General features: G+C 38.4%; 1 protein-coding gene and 1 pseudogene across 1 annotated transcript in view; both read right to left on the bottom strand.

The window, feature by feature from the left end:
• Positions 1–15,398: 15,398 nt before the first annotated feature.
• On the bottom strand, positions 15,399–16,715 carry LOC114101237 (tyrosine-protein phosphatase non-receptor type 1 pseudogene; annotated as a pseudogene).
• A 7,190-nt stretch (positions 16,716–23,905) lies between these two features.
• The window catches only part of Mettl8 (methyltransferase 8, tRNA N3-cytidine), a 94,691-nt gene continuing 91,766 nt past the window's right edge, over positions 23,906–26,830 (bottom strand). The window contains exons 8-10 of the mRNA XM_027946112.1: positions 25,772–25,878; positions 25,566–25,631; positions 23,906–24,820 (exon numbers count right to left, since the gene is read on the bottom strand). Of these exons, the coding sequence (XP_027801913.1) occupies positions 24,630–24,820; positions 25,566–25,631; positions 25,772–25,878 (364 nt within the window). The 3' untranslated portion in view covers positions 23,906–24,629. The remainder of the gene's footprint in view (positions 24,821–25,565; positions 25,632–25,771; positions 25,879–26,830) is intronic.

Raw genomic sequence — 26,830 nt, 5'->3', positions numbered from 1 at the left:
TAAGTCTCAATTTCCTTGCTTGTAAAATGGGGCTAACATTAGTACCTACTTCATAAATTTATTGTAAGAACAACAATAATTCATACAAAACAGCACCATGGGAAGCTTTTAGTAAATATTAGCCAGTATTGTTAGCACTTTGGGGCCTGCAGTCTGAAGCTTTTAACATAATGCTTCAGGGCTGGTGATGCTGCTCAGTGATAGAGTGCCTGCCTGGCATGCATGAGGCCCTGGGTTCAATTCCCAGGACTGCAAAAAACAAAAAACAAAAAAAATGTTTGGTCCTGATCACTGGTTTTGAATGATGCCTCACCTCTATAATAGCAATGTGAACTTGACCATGTCTATTGTGAACTTGACCATGTCTCTTAACCTCTTGGTGTTCTCATTTCTCAAAGGAGAGTCAGAGAGACTCACAGGTTATTGAAAGTAGATGAATTCATACAGGTAAAATTCTTACAAGAGTCCCCCACTCATGCCAAGTAGGAACCCAGGTCCTACACCAATAAAATTTAGATTCTTTTTAGCTTTAGAAAAAGACAAAAACCGGTGAAGAGACCACTGAGCAAAACAGTTACAACTTGATCAATATATCAACATAGAAACTACAGATTGATGCTATGAAGGCAATAAAAAAGCTGGGGAGAGGATGGGGAGATAAGCTAATGAAGATATTAGGTGGTCAGGAGAGCCTTTTCTGAGGAGGAAACCTTTGAGCTGAAAGCCAGAGGAGAAAAAGATGAAAGGGATAAAAGGGGGAAGATCTTAATCCCAACCTTGCCAAGAATCAAAGGAAAAACCTTCACAGCATAAGGACAGAAAATGGCCAGAAGTGCATTTCAAATTGAATTCCTAACCATATTGGCAATTGTAGACTTCCTTCACATGAACATATCATATTTACATAGACATGATAAAAACCGACATGACCTGATGAGACAGGAGACCCGAGCACATGCCAAATACTAATGCCCAAACCTTGCTTAGCATTTAATTGAGCTGGCATGGGTGCTACAGTGATATGCAATTTATATAAGTGGACACTTTTAGACCTGAATTTTTCTAAAAGATTAATCAGACCTAAACCTTCCTAATTCATTGCATATTTAAGATATCCAAATAAAAATGAGAAGAGGCAGGAGGAACTCTTATTTTTAGGCTTGCACAAAGCCAAATTTACCTGGCAGCACAAGTTGATGCGTGACTTGTTTCCATGTGTTAAACATTTTGATATATAACACATGTGGGTGTGCATGTTGTGTTTTAGTAGAGCGTTTTAAATAGTTAGAAATATACATATTTAAAACACAGGAATAAATGTCTGCAGAAGGCCTAACGTAATATGTCTCAGAATAGGTTAAAGAGCACTTTTGCAGAAAGGTTCCAGGTGAGAAAAAAATGAACTTACCTCTATTCTCCATCCTTTCCCTAATGGCTCATTTCATTCATTCATTCAACAAATGTTGTGAACCCTGTGATCCTTATTCTTTGTACCCTGTGTTCCTGTTCTCTATTCTCTACTCTGTTTGGCACTACTTAATGCCCAGGGAAATAGGAGCTGACCCCTAAGGGCTGCATCATTCAGGATTCTGGCTTTCAGTTCCCAAAAGCAAGGCAGATCAAGGGTGGGTTCTCTCCCTGCTTTGATTTCATGGTTTGGCAGGTAGTGTCCTGAAGGATGATTCTCTTCTAATGCACCTCCTGTGTTCACCAGCTCTAAAAATACTCACTATTTTATTTTATTATTTAGTTTTTTTATTAGTTTATTATTCTATTTTATTTTCTTAATTTTTATTATTTAGTACCAGGGATTGAACCCCAGGGCACTTAACCACTGAACCACATCTCCAGCCCCCTTTTTTTAATTTTAAACTTTGAGACAGGGTCCCATTAAGTTGCTGAGACTGGCTTTAAACTTACGATCCTCCTATCTCAGCCTTCCGAGCCACTGGGATTACAGGTGTGCATCACCACAACTAGCTACGCTTACCAACTCTAATAACATCATTTCCTCCCCTTCTCTGTAGGCTTGTGTTAACTATCATCCTTCTACTAGGTTCTTGGTAGCTCTGCAATCTTTGTAGATTTCCTCAATCTTTGTAGATTTCCTTAACTTTGCCCACACTTCTCTGTAAATTTTCCTTTTATTCATTACACTTCAAATCCAAATCCTTTTCTACTAAGACCCTAACCCGAACAAGTTTCTGTGTTCTACATTTGTGCTGCTCAATAAAAATATAGCAGGATACACAGGTATAATTTGAAGCTTTTTAGTAGTAATGTAAAAATACAAAGAAACATATTCAGTGAATATTTTTGGGGGGGATACTGGAGATTGAACCCAGGAACAGTTTACCACAGAGCTACATCCCCAGTACTTTTTGCATGGATTATTAATATTTTTATTCAACTCTACATGTCTAAAATATTATCATTTTAATGGTAGTCATTATAAAAATTTTGAGTTATTTTACATTATTCATTCTAGGTCATCAAAATTGGATGTGTATTTTATATTTACAACACATCTATTTGCAACACATTATATTTGCAACACATCTAATGTGACTTCAAAGAAGTCACATTACAAGTACTCAGTAGCCACACGTAGCTAGTGGTTACCATACTGAACAGTGCAGTTCTAGATACTGTGTTAGGGATGGAGGTACAGAGATGAAAACGCTGTCCATACCATCATGGATGGAGTTGATGGTCCAGCAAGAAAAGTGGACAAGCAAATGATACAGTAGATGTACAATTAGTACCATGCACGAAATGCTTTTGAAATCGAGCTTTCCTTCAATGGGTTTTAGAGAGAGGAAGTAACTGGAAACACTTGAGTGGATCCTGAAAACTGAAGAATCTTTCTAGAAAACAAAGCGATGCAAGCAGTAAGACGCTTCACCTTTCCACTTGCCCTAGCTACATCAGCTCTTTGAGCATACACCTGAGATGAACATCCTGCTCACCAAGGACCTCCCTAGTCATTCTGCTCTAGGCCTAGGTTTGAGTCTCTACAGTCTTAGCACAACCTTTTGGAGTAGAAGTTTCCAAAGAAGACTCAACTAGGAAATAAAGGGGAGGATGGTTGTGAAATGTGTGCATGGAGAGAATACCTAGAACCAGAAACTAGAAAATGAATCTAGGTTGAAAGAACCTAGATTCATTTTCCTAAGGTAACATAACTCTGACCACTGGTTGGCTTAGTTGGCTTAGGTTCCTAGGCACAAAGCCCGGTCTTATTTTTCTTATCTCATTTGTTTTCTTTGCTATTCAATAAGCATTGTTACTGGTCAGGTATTAAAGCCCACTCTTCCTATCATTTGGTGACACTTTCTTTTCTAAATATTTTTTAGTTGTCGATGAACTTTATTTTATTTATTTATATGTAGTGCTGAGAATCGAACCCAGTGCCTCACACATACTAGGCAAGCCCTCTCCACTGAGCCACAACCACAGCCCTGGTGACACTTTCCTGTTTTGTTATCTTTTGCCTTTATATGAGCCTGATTTTTCTAATGATTCTGAGGACTTAAGGACCAATATCAACATCCCTGTGGTATGTCTCTATCATATGAAAATCCTACTACTCTTCATCAAATGTCTCTCTTTTCCCATTCAAAAATTGGACACCCCATAATCTACCTTGAGAAGTTCAGACAGTTCTGCTGGTTCTCTCTGCTTTGAAGAGAGGATATGACTTAAGTAACCCCAAGACAAGGGATGGTCAATCTCCTCTTTCAACTTACCTTCTCAACAAACTTCATTAAATATTTTTGGAAGACTCACCTGAGTGTTCTGAATCTTCCAAACTTCCATTTTCTAACATAAAAGTACTTCACACATAACATAATAGCAAAATGGAGTGGCCCAGCTCTTGACCCGAGGGCTGCATGTGAGGTTGCTCTGATCCTCTTTGGGAAATAATCAAGTTCCCTGCAAATCTCTCTGGGTGACTCCATAGGACTTATTAGCTGGTGAAGATTTTTAAGGATTCACAAGCAGTAATGGGAGAGGAAAGGAGGATAACTATTCTTAGATGCTAGAAAAGAAGTGTGCACTTAATACAGACAAACATTCTGGCGCCTTTCTGTATGAGCAGAATTCTGATATCCAGGAGGTTGGAGAACTGTGGCTAACTGTTTACATCCTTTGTCTGCAGCAGTCAGATGCTATACACTGTAGCCTTATTTTTCTTGTCTCCTTCTTAAATCAACCATAAATCATTTTCAATGCCGAGCTTTCCACAAAAATTCCCTGTGGTTTCTTTTAGTCTCTCACTCTAGCTATCACGTTGCGATTCCCATTGGCAATCATGTCAGCATCTGTTCTCCATACCAGCACTATTTGCAAATACTTTGAGACCAAGTCCTTGATTAGTACTCAAAAGTTCAACTTCTGTTTTCTTAGAGCCAAAACGCATACTGTATTATCCAGTTTAAATAGTTTCTCATCTGGGCGGCGGGCTTCATCCGCTCTTCCCATTACTCATATGATTATTATTTTTGATGTTGTTGCTTTTAATCCTTTGCTTTCAATTCACTCACTGGATAGATGATTAACTTGGGTCTTGAACATTGTTAACTTTTGCCATTCTGAGCTATTTGTCATTCTCTCCCTAAGGATCCTTTCCATCCTAGATACTATGGACCCTGAGAGGTTCTTTTACTCTCAGAGGCAATTTATTGGTGCCACCTTTTCCTTTTTTTTTTTTTCCATGTAGTCTAAGTAACATTTGTAGAAAAACAATCAGTTACTCTTAAAGCAAAATTCCTATGGGTTACAGTTTCTTTCATCTCTCTGGCTTGAAACAGGATTTTTTTTTTTTTGTAATGTGTGTGTGTGTGTGTGTGTGTGTGTGTGTGTGTGTGTGTGTGTGTGTTGATGTTGGTTTAGGGTTTTTTTTGGTACCAGGCATTGAACCCAGTGGTGCTTAACCACTGAGCCACATTCTCAGCCCTTTTTAAATATTTATTTAGAGACAGGGTCTTGCTGAGTTGTTTAGGGACTCATTAAGTTGCTGAGGCTGGCTTTGAGCTAGTGATCCTCCTGCCTCAGCCTCCTGAGCCACTGGGATTATAGGTTTGTGCTACCCTGACTGGTTGGTTTGGGTTTTGTAAGTGTGTGCATGTATGCAATTTGATTTTGCCTTGGTTTTATTTATGTTTCTAGATGACTTGGTTGAACAGGTTTTCAATGGAGCTGGGCATGCCATTCAGAACACTGTCAGGCAGTAACAGTTTTAAGAGTTGCCCTTTTTTGCATAGACACTCTGTTTCTGGGTTTGTGAGAAAATACATACTCAATATGTTTGTGAGTATATGCCTGGACACACACATGCAGAAATAATACATCCAGAGAAAGATTTTACTAAGCACAGCAGCCCAGAAAAGTCACATGTATATTGTATAAAGAGCTCTCTTAAAAGTCAATCAAAAGTATTTATGCATTTATATAAGTAGTAAAGGAAATAATAATTCGTAATGAAAATCATTAATATCCTAATGCTACTATGAGTACTAACATTTTTAAATTGTTCTCCATCATTCAGGTACTATTCTACATGCATTTTGTTGAAAAATCCATTTAATCCTTACAACACCTCTATGAAATAGGAACTACTATCATCCTGTTGTTTACAGATGAGAACAATGAACTGCAGAGAGGTTAAGTGACTCATCCACAGCCAGATTAATGAAAAAGTACATAGCCAGACAAGGCACATGAGATAAAATGCAATCTCAAATGGAAAAAATGTTAAAGATTTCCAGTAATCAAAGAAATGTAAATGAAGACATTAAGTATCATTTCATACCACATCTTTGGGGAGGTTTAGTTACACTGTTACTCTCACATATGGTAGCAACAATGTCAATCAGTGTAAGCCTCCAGGAAAGCCATTTGTTAGTACTTACAAATAATGGTAAAGAGGGACTGGGGTTGTAGCTCAGTGGTAGAGCTCCTGTTTAGCATATGTGAGGTGCTGAGTTTGATTCTCAGCACTACATGTAAATAAATAAAATAGAAGGTCCATCAACAACTAAAAAAATATTTAAAAAAATAATGGTAAAGAACCTCTTTCAACTCAGTCATTACACTCTTAGAAATTTATCAGTAGAAAGTTATTTAAAAAAAAAAAAAGAGCTCCCAGTGGCTCAGGAGGCTGAAGTAGGAGGATCCAAGTTCAAGATCAGCCTCAGCAACTTAGTGAGGTCTTAAGCAACTTAGGGAGACCCTGTCTCAAAATATAAATTCAAAAAAGTGCTGGGGATGTGGCTCAGTAGTTAAGTGCCTATGGGTTCAATCCCAGTACCAAACCTAAACCAAGCCAAAACAAAACAAAAACCATACAAATAAAAAATTTGTTGCTGTATACTTTATGTTATCAAATATTGGAAGTAATCAAAATTTCCAAATATAGGGAATATGGAAATAAACATGGTTCCTTAATGAAATGGAATTATGGAAACTATCATTATGAGTGATAATTGTAATTTTAAAAAGTCATATAAAGTCATGTGAATAGACCAATTATAAGATTTTACCTATTTATGATTCCAATTATGTAAAATTATGTATACATATGTTCAAGGGAACAGAATGGAATACAAATGAAAACACTTGGGATGTTGGGTGGCATAATGCTAATCAGTCCATTCCCCCCATTTCCTTTATTTTTGTTGATTTTCATGTGATGGCAAAATCAAGAGTTGGGGAAAAAAAGGATTGTTTCTGCCTTTTAGTAATACATAAATTCACTGAGAATTCATAAATCATTGGCTTTTAAAGCAGTAAGAGACTTTATCAGACTTTGGTTGCAACTTACTAATTTTACTGATAAATACACTGAGGCAGAAAAAGATTGACTTGCTCAATGACACATATTTAATAGGAGCCAGAGCTTACAATTCCAAAAATGACTCACAATCATTTAGGGTACATTTCCTGCAGAGAAATTAGGTTGTTAGGACCATATCTTGAAATAGATCATGTTAATAAAAACGACTTTAGCCTAATTTTACTTTCTTTTTTCTGCAATATCAACTGCCTCCTTTCCCCACCTGAAATAAACTTATGCCAAAATAAGAGTCCTGTCTTATTCTTGACTGTATAGAACACATCATGCATATTTTTGGCATTTCAAAAAATGTCAAAATATTTATAAAGAAGATGAATATTTCAATAACAATAGGAAGCTGCTAGTCATTTTCCAGTGACAGAAGCAGCAGGAATTCAATTAAGATTTGACAAATCAATTAAATTGAATTTCACCTTCAAACATTTTTAAAAAACCATTTCTAATACCAAATGGCTAAAAAACAATCAATTTAAACATCTTAGGACTAAATTCTGGGGCAGAAATGAAAGATATGAGAGAATATATAAGTGTTTTCACACTTTTGTAGAAAGACCCTCCTCTGCTCACCTGTGACCATAAAAAGAAAAACATGTCCCCAGGAAAAGTGAGACCCATGTGGCAGATGAGGCTCTCTATTACAAAAATTATTTTAGACAATCACAGATTCTGGCTGTGCTCTCCAGAAGGACAGATGAAAATGAAAAACCATGGGGAGAGGCTAAAGAAATTTTGGAAGTTAAAGATTGGTGAGGCTACCAAAGTTGTTCCAAGTTTTCTTTTCTTGGAGGAGTGGGGTATCAAGTCCATATGGCTGATTTCCAAGGATTATGTAAAAGTATTATTTGCTTTTCCAGTAGTAAGCATATAATGTCTTGGTGATGGCTTTAGCACAGTTTGATGTCTTTGAGGACATCAACCAAATAGCACCATCAGAGAAAGTGCTAGTGATGGCTGATCCCCCCAAAACTGAGCACCTCACCTTTGGCAGAGCAGCAAGCAGCACCAGGTTTCAGCACGGGGACAGGAGCATGGCCATCTCAATGGGTAAGGAGGGAGGCTCTGAATACCACTGATAGAGGTTAAGACAGTTGTTGAGACACTCTAGGAACTCAGGAAATCCAAAATAAAAGAAAAATAAGGAATAAGAGAGGAAGACTTCTACAGGCAATCTGTAATTTCACATTGCTAGTTATAGATGTAGGTTAAGACCTACTCAAATTTAATTATCTCACTTCTTTTCAAAATTCTGAACCAGTTAATAATCTATGAAATTCTCTGATATTTTCCTTTTAATCACAATTGAGTGGTTTTCAACCCTGACTAAATATCAAAAGCTACTAGAGAATAATAAACGCCAATGCTTATGCCCCACATCTTCAGAATCCAACAGGAGGATCCAGGAATCAGTATGTTTTAAAAGCTTCCTTGCTACTTTTAATGAACAACCTAGGTAGAGATCCATTGTTTCAACAAGAGCGGTTAGAAGCTTTCTACAATTCTAATTTTAGTGTGCATAGGAGTCACCTGGGGAACTTGTTAAAGTGCAGATCCTGACATGGTAGGTCCGGTTGGGGCCCAAGAGGATGAATTGCTAACAACCTCTCCTGGTGATGCTGATGCCACAGTCTGCAAACCACTTAACTGTAGAAAGGACTTAGAAAAATTAATACAATAGTAAATTCCAGAATACAGTGGGCAGAGCCAAGAACTAACAAAATAATGACTTAAAAAATGTACAAAACAAAAAATACATGGTCTCTTTAATATGACCAAGAATTTTAACTTGGTCACTGCTATGGTCTAGATGTTTGTGTAAATCCTCCATTAACAAATTCATATGCTGAAAATACAATTCATTATGTTGAAAAAAAAGTGGGTTTTTTTGGGGGGGGGCATTTATTTATTTATTACATGACAATAGTGGAATGCCTTACACTCATTATTACCCATTTACAGCACAATTTTTCATAGCTCTGTATATAAAGTATACAAAGTATGTCTCACTAGGTTGTTCAGAATAACTTTGAACTGGTAACTCTTCCAACTCAGCCTCCTGAATAGCTGGGATTACAGGTGTGCACTACTGTGCCCAGCTAGGACCAAGCTTTAGGCAATACAGGTAAAGATGACATTTGAGTTGCAATTGCAGTGAAACTGAAATAATGGGTAAGATGAGCATGAGCTCTGAAGGGATATGCAAGACCAGAAAAGGGGAAATGAGTACTCTGGTCAGAAAGCAAGTGTTGGAAGAAATATAGTGCCTAAAATGTCTCACTTGGGCCCTTAACAAACACAGGGTTCTTTTCCTGTCGTGTCCAGCACTGAGTGTAGCCAGAGCCAAGTGTAACACACTGGCTTCAGGCTCTCTCCACCGGCTCATCACCCAACCATGATGAGTGGCGGAAGGTCTGAACTCTTCTAGGCTTGCTTAGTGAATGGGTAGGATGATCCCAGCGCCTACTTAGAGGTGGAGGTTATTAGCAGGTATTGTGATGATGTCTTCAAGGTTCATTCATCTTCTAGCATGTGTTGGAACTTCCCTCCTTTTTAAGACTGAGTAATATTCCATTGTACTACATGCCACATTTTGTTTATGCATTTGTCTGTGGAAAGTCACCTGAGTTGCTTTTACCTTTGGGCTATTATGACTAATGCTGTTATGAGCCGGGGTGTACAAATCTCTCCTCAGGTTCCTGCTTTCAATTCTTTGGAATATATGTCCAGAAGTTGAACAACTGCATTATATGGTTACTCTATTTTTGTTTTTTTTTTTTGAGGAACCACCGTATCATTTTCTGTGGCTGCACTATTTCACATCCCCACCAACAGTGCACAAAAGTTCCAATTTTTCAGATTAGACAAAGGGTAATGAAGGGAAGGGAGGTGGTATGGGAATAGGAAAGACAGTAGAATAAATCAGACAGAGCTTTCCTATGTTTATATATGAATACACCACCAGTGTAACTCCACATCACGTACAACTACAAGAATGGGAAGTTATACTTCATGTATGTATAATGTCAAAATACACTCTACTGTCATATATATCTAAAAAGAACAATTTTTTTTAAGTTCCAATTTTTCTATATCCTGGCCAATACTTGTTATTGTATCCTTCTCTCTTTAGTGCTAGGGATCTAACCCTGGGCTTTGTGCATAAGAGGTAAGAGCTCTACCACTGAGCTATACCCCAGTCCTATTTTCTCTTTTTTAATAATATTCATCCTAATGGGTATGAGGTGGTATCCCATTGTGGTTTTGATTTCATTTCCCTAATGATCAATGACATTACACATTTTTTCATAAATCATTGGAGATATATTTAAAGAAATGTCTATTCAAGTCTTTTGCCCATTTTAAAATTAGGATGTTTTATTGTTGTTGAGTTATAGGAGTTCTTCATATATTCTGGCTTAGCCCTTACAGATATGATTTGCAAGTATCTTCTCCCACCATTTCTTATTACTGTGTTGATTCAGGCCCTCTCTGCTGATGTGTCCTCTAAAGCACAGAAGGTTTTAATTTGATATAGTCCGACTTATTTAGTATTACCTGTGTTTATGATGGTCATATCTGTTAAATCACTGCCAATCCCAATGTCATAAAGTTTTCTCCTAAGAGTTTTAAAGTTTAAGATTTCAAATTTACATTTTAATGCATTTTTATTGAATTCTTGTATCTGATATAAAAGAATCTAATGTTTCTTTTTTTGTGTGGGTATCCAGTTTTTCTAACACTGTTAGTTGAAAAGACCATCCTTTCCCCCATTGAATGATTTTTGTCACCTTTATCAAAAAGCATTTGACTACAGTTTCAAAAGTTTGTTTCTGGACTCTACAAAGGCTACCTTTGGATTTATGTGAGGATAAGGTGATAATAATGGCAGCAGGTGAATCAGATCAAGTTCCATACTTGGGTAACCATTTCAGGTGAATGGTGACATGGAATAGGTGAGGCTTTGTAGCAATTTTTCATCTATTGTGGGGGGATCTTGCAGATCTCTTGAAAGTGGTTCAATTTCATCTCAGCTGTGACCAACTGGATGGATTGTGGTGATGCTGAATGGTGCTGCAAGGTATTATGAGTGGATGCCCTGACATTGTGGCAGGAGGTGATGTATATGGTGTTATGGGCAACATTATTAAAAGTGACCTTGGACGCCAAGGAGTAGGAAATACAGAGCTTTTCTTGAGTACCTTTCTACATTTGTTGAATTTTCCCGGGTAGCACATGACCATATTTCTTCTTGGAGGGCCGTGAAAAGGTCTCAAAAATGAAGATACCAATGAATATAATGGGGTTGGCTACACTGTGGTGGTCACAGGCTGGTGCTTGCTTTATAAAAACAAACATTTAAGTAGGAGGTGTGTACCATATCTCAGATAAAAGGACATCCACCCTGAATTGTAGGCCTTTTAGAGCAGGACAAAGACATATTCATTTCACTATTGTCATGGCCAGAACAGTTGCTGGCACACAGTAGATATTTAATAAATGTCTATTGACTTTAATTGAACATAAACCAAGGAAACTGAAATGACTGTCTGAAATAAGAAAACTCAACTTTTCACAGTAACTGTTTCTTATAGCTAATCTAAACTATTTAGGAAGAATCTATTTCTTCTTCTTTACTCAAAAGAGACAAAGTCTTGATCACCATCTGTATTAGTCAGTGTTTACCAGAGAGACAGAACCAATACTAGACAGACAGGCAGACAGATAGAGGGACAGATAGACACACACTTACTTCCCCCACCTCTGCCTGCCACACACATGAGGATTTATTAGGGAGGTCAGGTATTATGGTACTAGGAGTGAGAATTTGCTTCTCCTCTGCCTTTTTGTTCTATTGGGCTCTCCATAAATACTGTCATAGACACACACAAAAAATAAGGCTTTTGCCAGCTCTCTAGGTATCCCTTCATCCAGTCAAGTTGAAACTTGAAATGAACCATCAGACCATGCTTTATAAAAACAAAACAAATCTATTTACAACATAAATTATCAGTTATTAAACACCAGTCATCTCTGGGATCATGCCTAGCACTTGTGCATTATATTTAGGCCTTGTTCTAGCCTTCAGGTAAGCATTATCTTTATTTTATTGTTGGGGACATTTTGGCTTGGAGATATTAAGTTTCCTGCTTAAAGTATATATCAGCAATAGTGAAATTAGGATTTATATCCAAAATGGGTCCTGTGTTTCTTTTCCTGAGAACTCTTTTTACCTGTTTCTACTTGAGATCCATCATTCTCATCTTCCAGCATGCTTTCCTTTTAGGGTAGACAAACACATTTTCTTCAGCCTTTAATCACAGCCCTTAAAAGCAAACTATTAATAATTTTTTTGTGTCTGGCCTTTCCCCAAGTTCTCCATGTTCCTTGAGTTTGGTATCAACCCAGCATTTAAAATATTGTTCAGTCATACACACACACACACACACACACACACACACACACACACACACCTCTGACTACAACAAAATAAAACCATCTTTCTTTCCATTTTGAGTCAGCATAGAAACTATTTTGCACATTCTCACATGCACAAAATATCAAAAATTTTAAAAAATGGAACAACTAAAAGGATCAATAGCTATTGGCAAAGTGCCAGGTGGTGAGGTATGGATTTTTAAAAAAATATGTATTTTTTTAGTTGTAGGTGGACACAATACTTTTTTTTAAAAATTTTTATGTGGTGCTGAGGATGGAACCCAGTGCCTCACACATGCCAGGCAAGTGCTCTTCCAATGAGCCACAGCCCTAGCCCCTGAGGTATGGTTTTGCATACTTAATGATCATTGTGTGAAAAAAGACCCTAGGTACATGTACATATGGTACAGTGCTACACCGTATACAACCATAGAAATGTAAAGTTGTGCTGCAATTGTGTACAATGAGTCAAAAAGCATTCTGCTGTCATAAATACCTAATTTAAAAAAAAAGACAGCAGGGAAAAGCAACTTAACATTTGGATCAAACATTTTCTAGGTACAAGAGCCCAGATCCTGGCACTATAGATCCTGAGATAAAAAGAGATAACAGCTCTGGAGGCCAAGCAGGACAAGAACCATGATATAACAGATTTTTAGTCTAATCCCCATGACTTAGAGAAAATCAGTTCAAACTATGGGTGGGTTCTGGCCAGTGAATTCTGGTAAGCGCAGAAACTGAATAATTTTTATTTATTGAATCTAATAAAGATCTCAGGTTTGTATTTCATCTATCTTTACTTTTTTCTTGTTTATCCCTTTATTCTCCAAACCTAGAGGAGAGCCTGACTCTATGCTGATATTTACTGGCTGACTGGATGGTAATAAGGTGGCAAGATTGTCAGGGAGGGCAGAAAACAAGAATCAAAGTGGCAGGAACTAGAGTATACCTTTGTTTTTATTTTTATTTTCTGGTAATTCACTTTTACTGTGCTTTACACAAAGAATTGGTCTGAGACTGGAAATTAATCAAATGAAACAAAAAGCAACAACTGTCCTTCAACTCAGATAGTTTGAGAAACTGATATAGAGCCAGCTATTCATTTAGAGTCATGTGGAAATGGTGCAAGATAGAGTTGCTAGACCTCCTAGCCATTTATTTAGCAGCCTAGTAAAGATTTAAGTGTAGTAGGGTTCCCAGAATGAGTCACTGGTTATAACTTCGGAAATTCATTTTGTTTGCAGTTCCCAGTATTCTAATCATGCACTGTGTTGGCCTACACCCTGCAGATCCCATCCATCACTAAGGCAAATGTTTATAGGCTAGATGAGCTGCCGCAGGCTTGTAGGTAAATGCTGAAGAAAGTGACAGTGCATCTCTGAGCAGACTGTTCAGCAAGTAACAAAGGGACAAAATGAAGTCCACTCAACACTGCTCTAGCCTCAGTGTATGTGGGGTATGCTTTACTCAGCACTTAAAAGGTTTGAGTAATTCCCATGTCTGTTATTTCCTGCCATATGGAAGGGCAAAAACCGATCCAAGACTCCTGATCTCTGTATCTTTCCTTATTCCCTGGAAGGTTGGAGTGACTTACCTAGTAAGTCCATACAGAAAATGAATTTAGCTCTTCTTCACTCTTTTTAGTGGAGGAAAGTGCTCTAATGGTCTTCACTTGAGTCCCGTGGCTGTCTGGTTGTGGGTTCTGACTCTGGGGTTCAATATTAGGGAGGCAATTGTTTCAATACACCCTAAGAAGGGTTTTTTTTTTCTTCCAGTATCAGTGTCATTGGTAATTGATCTGCATTTTAATCTTCATCTGTTGACATATTATGTGTCTCTTCTTGGTTTAAAATTTGGGTAGGAAACAAAGAATATTTGGGGGGTGCCTCTCACAGACCTCACCAGAGCATGGTGATTTCACATGGTGGTCTTATCTAGTGGGCTATTTTAGTCTGTATTCTTTACTTGCCCCCTATTTATTTCCTAATAGAGGAACTGAAATTTTGAATCACTTGGTTACTCTATTATACCTGATTTCCCTTCTGCAAAGTAGGAGCCAGACTTTCCTCCTTCACTCTGGGGAAGGATCTGGCTGGGCCAAAGAGTCCTTCTTCCCACACCTCTCTGAGTATATTTCTCCTTGAGTTGTTGCCCCTATCTTTCCAGGTTTCTGGAGGGTCAATAAATTCATGTGACATTCTTGATGGAAAACAAACACAAAAATCCCAAGGGCTCTGGAATCAAAAGAAGAATCAGAGATCAGAGTTTGCTCTTCTAAAACATATCAAGACAAAATGCTTTACTAACAATTTTTCAGGCAGAACTATAGTTCAGGCAAGCAGAAAAGAGCTGTGTTTGGCCTTCCTGTTTTCATGGCTCAGTAAAGGCTTCCCCCCCCCCCCCCCAGCTCAGTGTTTAAGCATACAGTCTGGTTTGCTGAGACTTAGTTACAAGTCACTCTTGCTACAGTCTTCCTTAACCTTGCATTTCTCTTTGGGTCACTGGAACAGTATTTGGCTAAGCTGCCTGCAAACATTGCCTACTCTAAGTCTAGAATCCCACTTGCTTCTGCTGGTATCCTGTCTTACTGGTGACTAACTATACCTGAATGTGCTTCAGAGGAATGAATGGCCAACCCTGGATTCCCTGTCTCTCTACTGATACAATGTTTCTTCAAGTGGACCTTGTCTATGCCAAGAGCTCTGACTTTTACCTTTTTTTTTTTCTTTCTTGTTTCAAGCACATGGTATTCAATGGGGGACACAGAAGCACTTACAATTTTAATACACCCAGGGAAAGCAGTGACCCAGAACAAGGTTCTACCAGGTAACAGGGGAGAAGACCCAGGACAAAGTAATCTCCCATTGAGAGTCTTATTAAATACCAAGTGTTCATCATATATTACAACAGCGCTCCACCTCCTCACGTGACCCACAGTCACTACATACGACTGCTCACAACCGTCCTCCTTGCCAGAACAGGTCGACACAGCAGGCTCAGGGCATAGTCTTGCATTCCCAATACTTCCTACCATGGCAGCCTGCTAGTTGGACCGGCTCTGAGAGCCGAGCGGACAGTGGGCGGAGGTGGGTGGAGGAAGGTTAGGTTAGGTGCTGCTATCGTACAGAAAACTGTACCAGAGATATGCACCCAAAGTGACGACTGAGGCCACGCACATTTTGACCAGGAAGAGCTTCCAGCTGGTCAGCTCGAGTGCTGGCTCCTCTTTCTTCTTCCTGGACTGCTGCTTCTTAGCAGAGAGGGCCACCTGCCAGCGCAGGCTTCTGCCACGCTTCCGACTTCTAAATTCAGTGACTTGACTCATGCTGTCCATGCTGTGGGGGTGCCTCAAGGGTGTCTTAGTTTCCTCACTGATAGGGCCATCTTCATCCGCCTCAGCCCCATCCTTCACCCGCTGATGTTTTGAGAACTCCTTTCGTTTCTCATTGTGTGGCTCCAGGATTTCCCTGGGCCTCTGGAAAGGTGGGGGCACATGCCCGGGTAGGGGCTCCAGGTCCTCGTGGGACAGCTCCTTCCACTGTTCCTGCACTGAAGAGTCTCCCATGATGAACTTGGTACCTTCGATCATGACCAGGTAGAAGAAGCGCAGCTGTTCAGCTGTCTGGATCAGTCCCATCCGGAACTTCCTCATTTCCAGCAGCACTTTCTTGATATCCACGGAAGAAGGGTCTTTCCTTTTTTCCATCAGTAAGAAGCAGGTGTCAGCCAGGCAGAAGGTCCCCGACCTTCCAATGCCAGCACTGCAGTGCACCACTATGGGGCCAGGCTCTGGACTAAGTGACCCCGACTCGCGAACTTTGAAAAGAAAGTTCAGGAACAAGGCTGGTGATTCAGGGACTCCAAAGTCAGGCCACGTGGTATAGTGGAAATGTAAGATCTCTCGAGTTTCTTGATTCGCAAGGTTCTCTAGCTCCAACTGTCGCACTGTATAGTATGACTTGATGTCTTCAGAGATCAATGTTAATTTCAAATTTGTGTCCCCAAAGATCATCTCTGTTTTTTCTTTTGGTGGCCAATACTGGGCACATTTTAATAAGCCTCTCTCCATCAATCGGTTCAGCATGACCATGACCCTGCTTTTCTGCTCCCACACCATCTCCCAGAAGTGCCCACACGTATTAGGTAAAGGGCCCTGGGTGAGAATGTAACTCCTCTAGGCTTCTTCCATTTTTATCAAACTAGCATTGATATAGTCGTTATCCTCCTGCTGTAGCTTAATCTGACTGTGGTCAAAGGGACTGACATCTCGGTACCTGTTTCGGTTTCTGTTCTTAGGAAGGTTTGCCACTCTACAGGGGAAGTCACTGGCTTCACGTTCGATGTCCTGGTAAATGTCCTCCCAGCTCCCGGCCTTTTCGATCTGCTCAAACTCTTTCTCCATCTCCACAACTGGCCAGGGAGGCTCCTGCTCCGCCCACTGCCTGGCATCAGCTGCTCTAAGGTGCCTCGCGCTTTGAGCCCGAAGCCCGCCAACGCCACCGCCACCACCACCACCACCGCCACCCTAGCCGCAGCTGTTACTTACCTTTTTGAATATGGTATTTCATTTGTCATATTACTGTACATTATAGATTAAGCCCTTCAAAACGACAATACTCACACCTGACAGTATCTCTGATTTGTCAGTGTTTCTATATCCAACTTATCATTCAACTTTCCTAGACCAAACATTTTTTTTTAATGTTAAAAAAGCATTAATGTAGGGCTGGGGTTGTGGCTCAGTGGTAGAGCGCTCATCTAGCGTGTGCAAGGCCCTGGGTTCAAGCCTCAGCACCACATAAAAATAGATGAATGAAGCAAAGATATTGTGTCCAACTACAACTAAAAAATAAACATTTTTTAAAAAGCATTATTGTATAAAAGTATAGGCTCTAGTCTGTCTCTTTGGAAAGTTACTGACCTTGTAACAAACTATGAGTAAATTCCCTAAAGTAGGATGAACCAAGAGTAATTTATATTCATATGTAAGCATAATTATAGTATACAGTTGCATAACTAGAATAAAGCAATTGTAAATATACCAGGAAGAAGGAAGTACATAAAACTTTAAAAACTTACATGAGGGGGCTGGGGATGTAGCTCAGTATAGAGTATTTACCTAGCATGCTCAAGGCCCTGGGTTTCATCCCCAGCATGACTTCCCCTCCAAGAAAAAGATCTCCCTTCAACCCTATGTGAAGTACAAAAATGTTGAACCATGTAAGAGCCAAGGCTTCATTACCTCCACAACCTTGGAGACCTAGAAATGTGAGGTAGCCTTAGCCAAATGGCTTCAGTATTACAGTGCCTCCTATTATAACACGCTAGGCAATTGGCAATGAAATTGGAGTAGAGGTAAACCCTGCAGGTGTTATGCAGCATGTCACATAGTAAGTGAAAAGCAGCAAAGAGGTAGTTCTTTATTCTTGAGAATTTTCTTGTACACATGATCAATGTCTGTGTGTACTTGGAAGAGAAACAATGCTACTAAAATGTCTTTTTCATGTTATGTACATGTCACAGTGAAACCTACTATTCTATATATTATTATGCACTAATAAAAAAAATAAAACCAAAATGTTTTGTAAAAATGTCTAAGTTATGGCCTTGGGATGTAGCTTAGTGGTGGAGTGCTTGTCTAGCATGCAGAAGGCATTGGGTTAGACCTCTAGCATGGCAAACAAACAAACAAACAAACAAAAAACAAAGCTATACTCCATAAATATGCACTATTACTATATTACTGTGTCAATTAGAAATAAATACATGTAAACAGACATTATTTTTTTTAAAAAGTCAAATGTAATAAAAAGCTTTGAGGAATGGGGGGAAAAATCTATGTTTGGAAAACATCAGCTTGCTTACCCAGGAAATCAACAGAACATAATTTTCATTTCAGCACAGGGCTGCTGGGCACCCAGCTCCCTTCTCTCTGGATAGCAAACAAATCCCTAAGTTGCTGCTGAGCCATACTTGAAAGGCCAGTCAGGAAATGAGCAGCACTCCCGAATGGGAAAGCCTGGATCAATGTTTTTTTCTAAAGTAAATAAAAGATCTGCAAAAGTATTTCCTTGCACTATTTGGCAAGAGAAAGAAGCACCTGGAGAGTGAGTTAGGAAGGCAAAGCACATAAGAAATGGAGTAAAACAAGGATGGTTATAATGAAGCTTTGTCTCACTAATCTCCAGAGCCCAAGTGTTCTAATAGGAAACAAAGCTGCAAATGAAGAGACACTCACAGAGACTGGTTGATTACGGATATATTCATGGAAAGGATGAGTAGATAAATACTTTTCTGGATCCTGAATTTTATCTTTCATTTGGATTCTTTCGAAAGAAATAACTTTAAAAACATCTTCTGGAAAGTCAAAATGGAATATATGTGTTAAAATAAATGAGGGCTGTGAGGAAGAAATACTAGCAATGAGAAAAAGCAATTATCCCTGGAGGCAGAAATTTCCTTCTTGCTTCAGTGCAGCATGTGATGCTGGCAATTTTAGCCATTTTCTTTCAGGTGATTTTCAGTTCCAAATACTGCTTGGGGGGCCACTATCTAGGCTGAATCTGAGGGAGCTGGGCACAAGCCTTAGGAGAAAGACAGGTTACTCTTGGGAGGCAGGAATTGAGAGAAATGAGGCAGTAATTGCATGATGTTGCTTGTGCTAAGCACATAGCATTAAAAAAAATAATAAAAAAATAAAAAACTCACTAATGTAATTGACTCAACAGTGGCTCATCGCTATTTTTTTTTTTTTTAGTTATAGATGGACATAATATTTATTTTTATGTGCCACTGAGGATAGAACCCAGTGCCTCACACGTACTGGGCTCTACTCTAAGCCACAACCCCAGCCCCACAATGGCTCATTGCTAATTTTAGGAAGTCATATAGTGTTAGTGCTTTTTCCCAATGAAAGGTGACTGCCCTTCCCCAATATTTTTGGGGAAAACAACAGATGATATATAATGATTAACTTAGGAAAAATTAATTTCTGCAATGAATTAGAAAGAGTCACAAAAAGGAGCAATGGATGGAAAACACGGCCAGAGAAGGTTGAGGTGGGAGGTTCAACTGAGCTCATTAGTTCAGGACTAGCCTGGGCAACCACACAGAGGGACCCTGTCTTAACAACAACAACAAAAAAAAAAAAAAAAAAAAGAGGAAAGGAAAGGAAAGATTGCCAAAGAACTTTTCTAAACATAACAAAATTCCTACCTTCCTTAACCAAACCTCAATAGCCCAAGTAGGAGTGATGATGCTTGGAGCTTTTTAGGAAGCAATCAATGGCTTATTTTATTTGGCAGGTAACATCTGATAGAAAATCATTCTTTTTTTCCTGGGGTTCCAGGCTCAACTTAGTGCCTACCTGCTGGAAAAAAATCAAAGTTAAAGACATAGATCACTGGGATGCCAAAGACACAGCTACCTGGACACTATTTGTGACTGCTTGAAGTCAATGTGCTCCTAAAGTATTGATTTTTCCCCCCTCTTTATGAAATGTTAACATGTATTTATTCATTCACCTGCCTCTGGCTGTTCCTTACTAAAGGTTAAGTGGTTGTGAAACCACAGGCACTGGAGAATCAAAGGCTGTTGTTTTAAGCTCTTAGCCAAGTAGTTGTGCCTTGTAGGTTGCCTTTCATGAGCTCTAGCGGCAGCTGAGGGTGGGTTGTCTTTGACCATCTGGAGTTTTTAATGTGTTCCATCCATCTCATGCCAACCCAATTTGCTAAGTTAGGATCACTGTGCTCTGAGACCCTTTGAGATCATGATGCTCAAGGGAGCTGTGTTCTGTGGCCTCCTGGGCCCCTCCTGCAGGTGCACTTGCTTTTTCGATTTGATGCTATTTTTCTTACTCTCTGTAGGAATTCACCACAGAACTATTATTACTTGCTTGTTACTGCATGTTGCTGATTCATACTCATAGGAAAAATTAATTTTGTCTTCAACACCTCTTCCCTGTCATTTAAGGCATATGTTAATGAAAGACAGATTTTGGCATCTACTCTCCTCTATAGCTCTGAGACCACAATACGGATTCATTATAAATGAAGATACAACTGTTATTTTACTTCTATTTATATTTATAACTACACCAAAGCCATCTTGCAGGTACCTTTGAGCCTCTCAAATCCCAGACCATATTCCAAGAAATGCTCAACATTTCATGCTTGAATTGGCATTAATGTGGCATTAATGTACATACAAGGTTTTAAATAAAGATGTTTTTACTCATGTATTATTATTGACACTTCCTGATTTCACATATTTTAGATTACGATAGAGCTGAATCTCTTTGAAGACATTTTAATCGCTTTTCCTCCCTTATAGCACAGAATGGTTTTTTCCTTTAAGTGAGGAACAGGCAAGTGAGGAGTGCTCTGCTAGGAGGGATGCCAAACACAAGGCTGAAGCCTGAAGGGGGTGGGGCAAGAGCAGAAATGAGCCCAAGCTGAATGCTGAAAAGAACTGATTGAAAGCTTTTTGCTTTGTCATTCCTCTCTGTTCCTTTCTTTTCCAATTTTAACTGTGGACAAGGGCAGCCTACTTATTTCCTAGAATGACTGGATCTAGAATGAGCTATAACCTTGAAGACAGTCTGATCCAAACTCCTGCCCATTGCTACATAGCTCGTCACTTGATTCAGGAGCCCTCTCTTCTCCAGTACCTTTTCCAGCAGCACTTTTGCCCATCAATTAAAAGTGCAGGATGAAGGGGAGGTTTTGGAATCAGATAGTTCTGAGTCCACATTCTGGCTCTGACACTTAATAGCTCTGATTTCCTCAGCAAGTTACCTAACACCTCAAAGCCCCAGTCTCATCTGTTAAATGGCTATAATAAAAGCTAATTCATAGGAGCTTGAGGATTAAAGGAAGGACCGTGTACAGTGTATACAAAATTTAGCACTCACAGCTAAATGGAGAGTAGGTAAGTGGTTCAATAGGAACTAGGACCCATGCTTTCTGACTCCCAGGCAATACTTTTTTCCACAGCATGATACTGTTTCTCTCACACAATGTCTCATAAAACCTTTGAAAAAGTATCTGTTGAGTACTGTGTGTGCTGCCTTGTAGATTGTAAATGCTGTTATTACTAACAATACCTCACATATATATATTCAGTGCTCTAGAATTTAAAGTGTGCTTTCACAAGTGGGAAAATACCCACAACAACGTAGTCTACTGGTGACTAATAGAGGGGGGAAGGAGGAACAGAGGCTTTGAAAGAAGTCGATTAGCGATGCAAATGTGAAGTCATCTGCACTTGTGAGGAGCATAATAAACATTAGAACCAATTAAAAGTAACAATGTGTGATATATTCAGGCTTCAGAACTTTGATGAGATGGAAAGACAACCAGGATACTACATATGGAGTTTTGGGGCAAGAATTCAACTTACCTGAATCTAGATGGTTCAGATGGGTTTAAGTTTGGCCTACAGGAGGGCAGCTATTTGCATATGGGGAAATTTTTACATACAAACTAGAATACTGCAATGATTTAGAATTACATAATGGTAGAAACCCGGATGTGTTCACAATTTGGAGACAAAGCATATGGAACTGAAACAAGCAAAGCAAATAAGTTCTCAGAAGTCAATGTTAACTGGGTGTTTCAATGTAGACAAATGTGACATTCTGAATAGCAAAACTTGCAATAATAGAAACTGTTATCTTGACTTTCTCACAACCTTCTAAAGTAGTTCTTCATGTGAATTTTTACATTTGGACAATGCTCAAAAGTGAATTTTTAGAAATAGAGAGAAACGGAGGGTACATTTTAAATATATTTTATTGTTGCTGTGGTATTAGAGGATAAATACACCTTTTTCTGTTAAAAAGAATATGGTATTCCCTCAGAAGATGAATTTTTAGATCTCAGACTATGCATAAACCAATTGGTCCCCGCTTTATGGAGGTGAGGGGAAAATTAGAATTTCAAGTAGTTATCAAATATTTTAAGCTAATACCCAAGCAGATACATTTTTAACACTTTATGAATTTTCCATATGTATAAGCAAAATTCCAAATAGGCCTTGCCCTTTTCTTTTTCTGCCCAAATCTGAATTTTTGCCTGTCAGCAAACCCTGAGGAGGAGGTTGATGCAGGTAAGTTAGAAAAGAAAAAGACTAAGTGGACAAGCAGAAGACACCGGGAAAGGCCTGCTGTGCGGCCATGTGGAATAGGAGGTCTATGCTGGACAAAGCCCAAGACAGCCTGGTTTGTGTCTCACAGTCCAAATTTGGTTGATGTATTTTTGAAGCTTCTAAAGGTTAACTCACATGCTGTAATACATTATAGAAAGACACGAAGCTGAATTTTACTGTGCCAGTCAAGAGCCTGGCTTGAATCTGCTATTTAGAACTGAGAGAGACAGTACAATTTACATGTGTGAGAATGTGAGAATAATTTTACCTTCTGTTGTTTTTAAAACCACCTTGGGCCATGATTTTTAAATGGAGACAAGAGAAGATCTGCTGGGGTTCCCATAGCAACATTAACTTATCTAAACTGCCCTTGTTGTATGTAATACTTTCCTGACTAGTTTGGCTTTTAAATGTACACTTTAATTATGAAATATACGAGTTAAGAGTCTCAGGCAAATTTTTACTCTTACATTTACTGATGCATGCACATTTAAACAGAAATTGATAACTATACTTCTAAGGACTTCCCACCAAGGCAAGTTTATGCAAAAACTTTTCTGTGGTCTTCTTTGCTACTGATTTCTGACTCACTCCATTCCACTGTATAGACAACTCTTCAACAAATCTCTCTAACACTTTTATAAAACACTATAGCAAGTATGAAACAGAAATCAACTTCAGATGGCTCCAGTTGAAACTAGAAGTCAACACACTGATATTCTAGACTGTTTCCGAACTGACTCGTTCTTGCCCATCTTCTCTCTACTATTCCCCATCATTAACATTTCACACCAAAAGACTTGTCTTATTCTGAGGACAGAAAGTCCAAGGATTAGCCTGAAGCCCACCTCCTCCCAGAAGCCTGATTCTTTTTAAAACTATGACAAGTGTTACCACTACTAGGTGATATGTTGATGGTGACCGACCAACATCCATCCTCCTCTTTTTGATAACAGGGTTTTGATTTTCCTTTGAGGAAGTTTCTTCCACTCATACATTCTGGTGGTAAATCAATTAAGCTGCCCTGCCTCAGTTCAATAAGAGATGAACCCATGACCTAAGCTGGACCGATTCTACTCCTCTAGAAAACTGTATTTCAAATAATTTGAAAAGGAAAAACAGATGGAACTTAATTATTCCAATGATGGCCCTTTCAAGAAATTGCCCATTTCTTCCAGATGCTGGGACTCACAATCAAAGTTCACTAGCTAATGAGTTCTCCATGTGAGTATTTGTTCATATATTATCTTATATCATGATTTAGAGGTTTAGGATATGCACATTTTGCTTTGCCACCTAGATTCTACTTATACTCCCCGAAGACAGCGCTGGATCTTTATTGATTATATTATTTTACATAATTCAGCACAACATAAAGTACTCAGTGAATATTATGTAATGAAAGACCAATCTTAGAAACTCCATTTTTACAAAGTGAAGTTTGTAAACCAACATGTGTCCTTTGAGGCAGTGGAGTAAATAAATCTTTAATTGCTATAGGAATTTTCTTGGTTATGACAGTTGTCCTAAAGAGAGTCTACAACAACTTGTACATCTAAGAATAGCCTAAAAGTAATGTTAGCTTGGCCATACTTTCCCAATTTTAGAAAAGAAAGAGAAACTAAAATTGCACTTCAGACATAATAGTTTTTGAATCAAAAAACAAAAATACCAAACCAAACCGAACATACAAACAAAGAAAGCTTTGGGGGAAAAATAATAATATATCTTGATCTTGGGCTTGTAGCTTTCCCTATAAACATGACATACTACCTATCTGCCACGAGATGACAACGGAGGAGGGCTTGACTGGGAAAAATGCTTTACTAAGCCTATATATATAAATATAGAAGATGATTTTTCTGCTTCTTAAAAAATGGCAGGTTATGGTTTCTCAAAATCATCTGATTTATTTTAGTAATTTAATTGAATGTTTTAAAAACTCAGGGAAAAGCAAAATTGTTAGATGTAATAAACCCAAACAAGCTTGGGTATCAAGTTTTGAAAACACAGAAAGTGGTACACTCTTCCAAATTACTTAAATGTGCTTCAAATGCACGAAGAGCCCACCCATGATAAGACAGAAGGAAACAAATTCTCTTCTTCTTATTGTTTTTTGAGAAATGAAAGATTTGCAGGAGCCTTTGGATAGTGTAGTCTTCTGGCTTTGTACTTCATCATGGTACATAGTTCAGTCGTGAGAAAAGAATGAAAATATCAATTTGGAGTTATTCTGACTTGGGTGCAATGGTTTTTGGAATTTTCCTTGAACCCACACTCGGTGCATTTTCACTTGTTTTTTCCTATTAACTTGTAAGCGACGATCAACCAGATTTTGCTTTTCATCTAGCCCAGCCTTGCAGAACAAACGGTGGACTTCCCCTGTGAGACAAAAATGGCAAAGACAGGACATATGACTAAGGAGGAGGTAATGAACAATGGAATATTAGTGGAATGTTTGACATTCAAATTTCATTTATACCAAGAAACACTGTCCAATACAACTAGGTGAAGGAATCTGTGAAACCAAACAGGTTTCTTCTACCTTAGAAAAATATACCAAGCATAAACAGACTAACAAGCAGGCACAAATGGATACACAAAACTATTGGTTGCTGCTTTCAATATTTGAGAAGTGCCACCTTTCTGAGCTTTTTTGTTGGTTTACAGAGACCCTAAATGATACGTTTTAAGAGTACTTACATAAGTTTGGGGAAGTCTTTGAATGCAGGATTCATTTGGTACTGTCAGAAATGCTTTTTTAAAATGAGAAATTGACTAGAGGTAAGTAATTTTCTATAGACTTATAAAATTCCCTCTTTTGGCTGTGGAATATTATCAATTTTTCATATCCAGGCTAACAATATCTCCAAAATTACATATTGCACCTTTACTTGAGTTGAGAGTATAGCAGGTAATTCTTTAAAGTAGTTTTAACTGGAAGAAGATTAAAAGGCAAAAAGGCCATTTTCAAGTTTTTATGTAGATTACAAGCACCAAACTATGAAGCTATCCAATATTTAATCATGACTAAAGCCTCAAATTTATAGCTTTTGGGTTTCTCCATGCAAATAATACCCAAAAAGAGTTTTTTAAGATAATTATTTCCTCTTGTAGGTTAGCATACCTTTTGTAAAGAAATATGCTCTGGTACCATCTCCTCGAACATAAAAATTTTCAGATAAACAATGCCCTAAAAAAAAAAAAAAAGAAAGAAAAGAAACACTTGGTATTTCTTAAAAAACAAAAACCCCAAACCACCTGACATGAAATAGATAAACAGAACATTCTTTAAAACACATAAAAATAACCCCAAACTGAATATATCATTACCCTTTTTAAAACGAAGCTGGGTATTATCGTATCTCCCATAGTCTCGAAATAACAGCATTCCCCCAGGCTTCAGTAACTTCGACAGCCGGTTCACAACACCTTGCATCCTTTGAAAACAAAGCAAGATACCCTGTTTGTGGAAATCTTCTGCCAGATTTAACCTTCTTAAAAACAAAGTCAGAGAAGCTCAATAATGCCAAAGAAATTTAAATCATCAGTGTAAAGGCAACAAAAACAAACATATTGTGTAAAGAAGGAATTAAAAAAAAAAAAAAAAAAGAGCCAGGTGTGGTGACACATGCCTAGGGGATCAGGAGGACTCCCAAGTTCAAAGCCAGCCTCAGTATTGGTGAGGCACTAAGTAACTCAGTGATACCCTGTCTCTAAATGAAATATAAAATAGGATTGGAGATGTGTGCTCAGTGGTTGAGTGTCCCTGAGTTCAATCCCTGGTACCCTTCACCTCCCCCAAAAAAGCCACTGACTTGCTAAATGACCAGATTCAAAAGCCCTACAGTTTCAAGAAATCACCCAAATGATCCTTCATACAGTTTGATATATGATGCCGAAAGCTGAACTGCAAAACCATTAGATGTCTCTTAATATATAAGCAAAGCAAGGTTGTTCTGAGGGAGACAAAAAGTGAAGATACTTCATTTTCCTTGCAAAATAAAAACAACGCCAGTCATTTCAAATTGTACATTATCCAGACAGGGATTATCTTTCCCCCAAATGAGTACATTCTTTTGATTAATTTTTTGTTCACAGGTACTCTCATTCACTTCATGAAGGAGAGGTAATTTTTCTCTTCTTCTATCCTATCTATGTGGGCATTAAATTCTACATCCTCTCTCTTGTGCTTTTTCTTTTTTTAATGACATCTTTGTTGTTTTCTCTATTTTTTCCCCCATTGGAACTCCCTTAGTACAGACCCCTCACTTCCTAACATGCTTTTTATTCTCCCATCAATTCTTTCTGCACATTATCAGTGAATTATTCTGCTTAAAATGGTGGTTTTGACAATCAATCTCCTTGTTTACAAATTTTTGTAATTTTTAA

The sequence above is a fragment of the Marmota flaviventris genome, chromosome 11 (genome assembly GCF_047511675.1).
Source record: "Marmota flaviventris isolate mMarFla1 chromosome 11, mMarFla1.hap1, whole genome shotgun sequence".
In the NCBI taxonomy this organism is placed as follows: Eukaryota; Metazoa; Chordata; class Mammalia; order Rodentia; family Sciuridae; genus Marmota; species Marmota flaviventris.
Note: the sequence above shows the minus strand (reverse complement) of the source record. Positions and strands in the feature narration are given on the sequence as shown.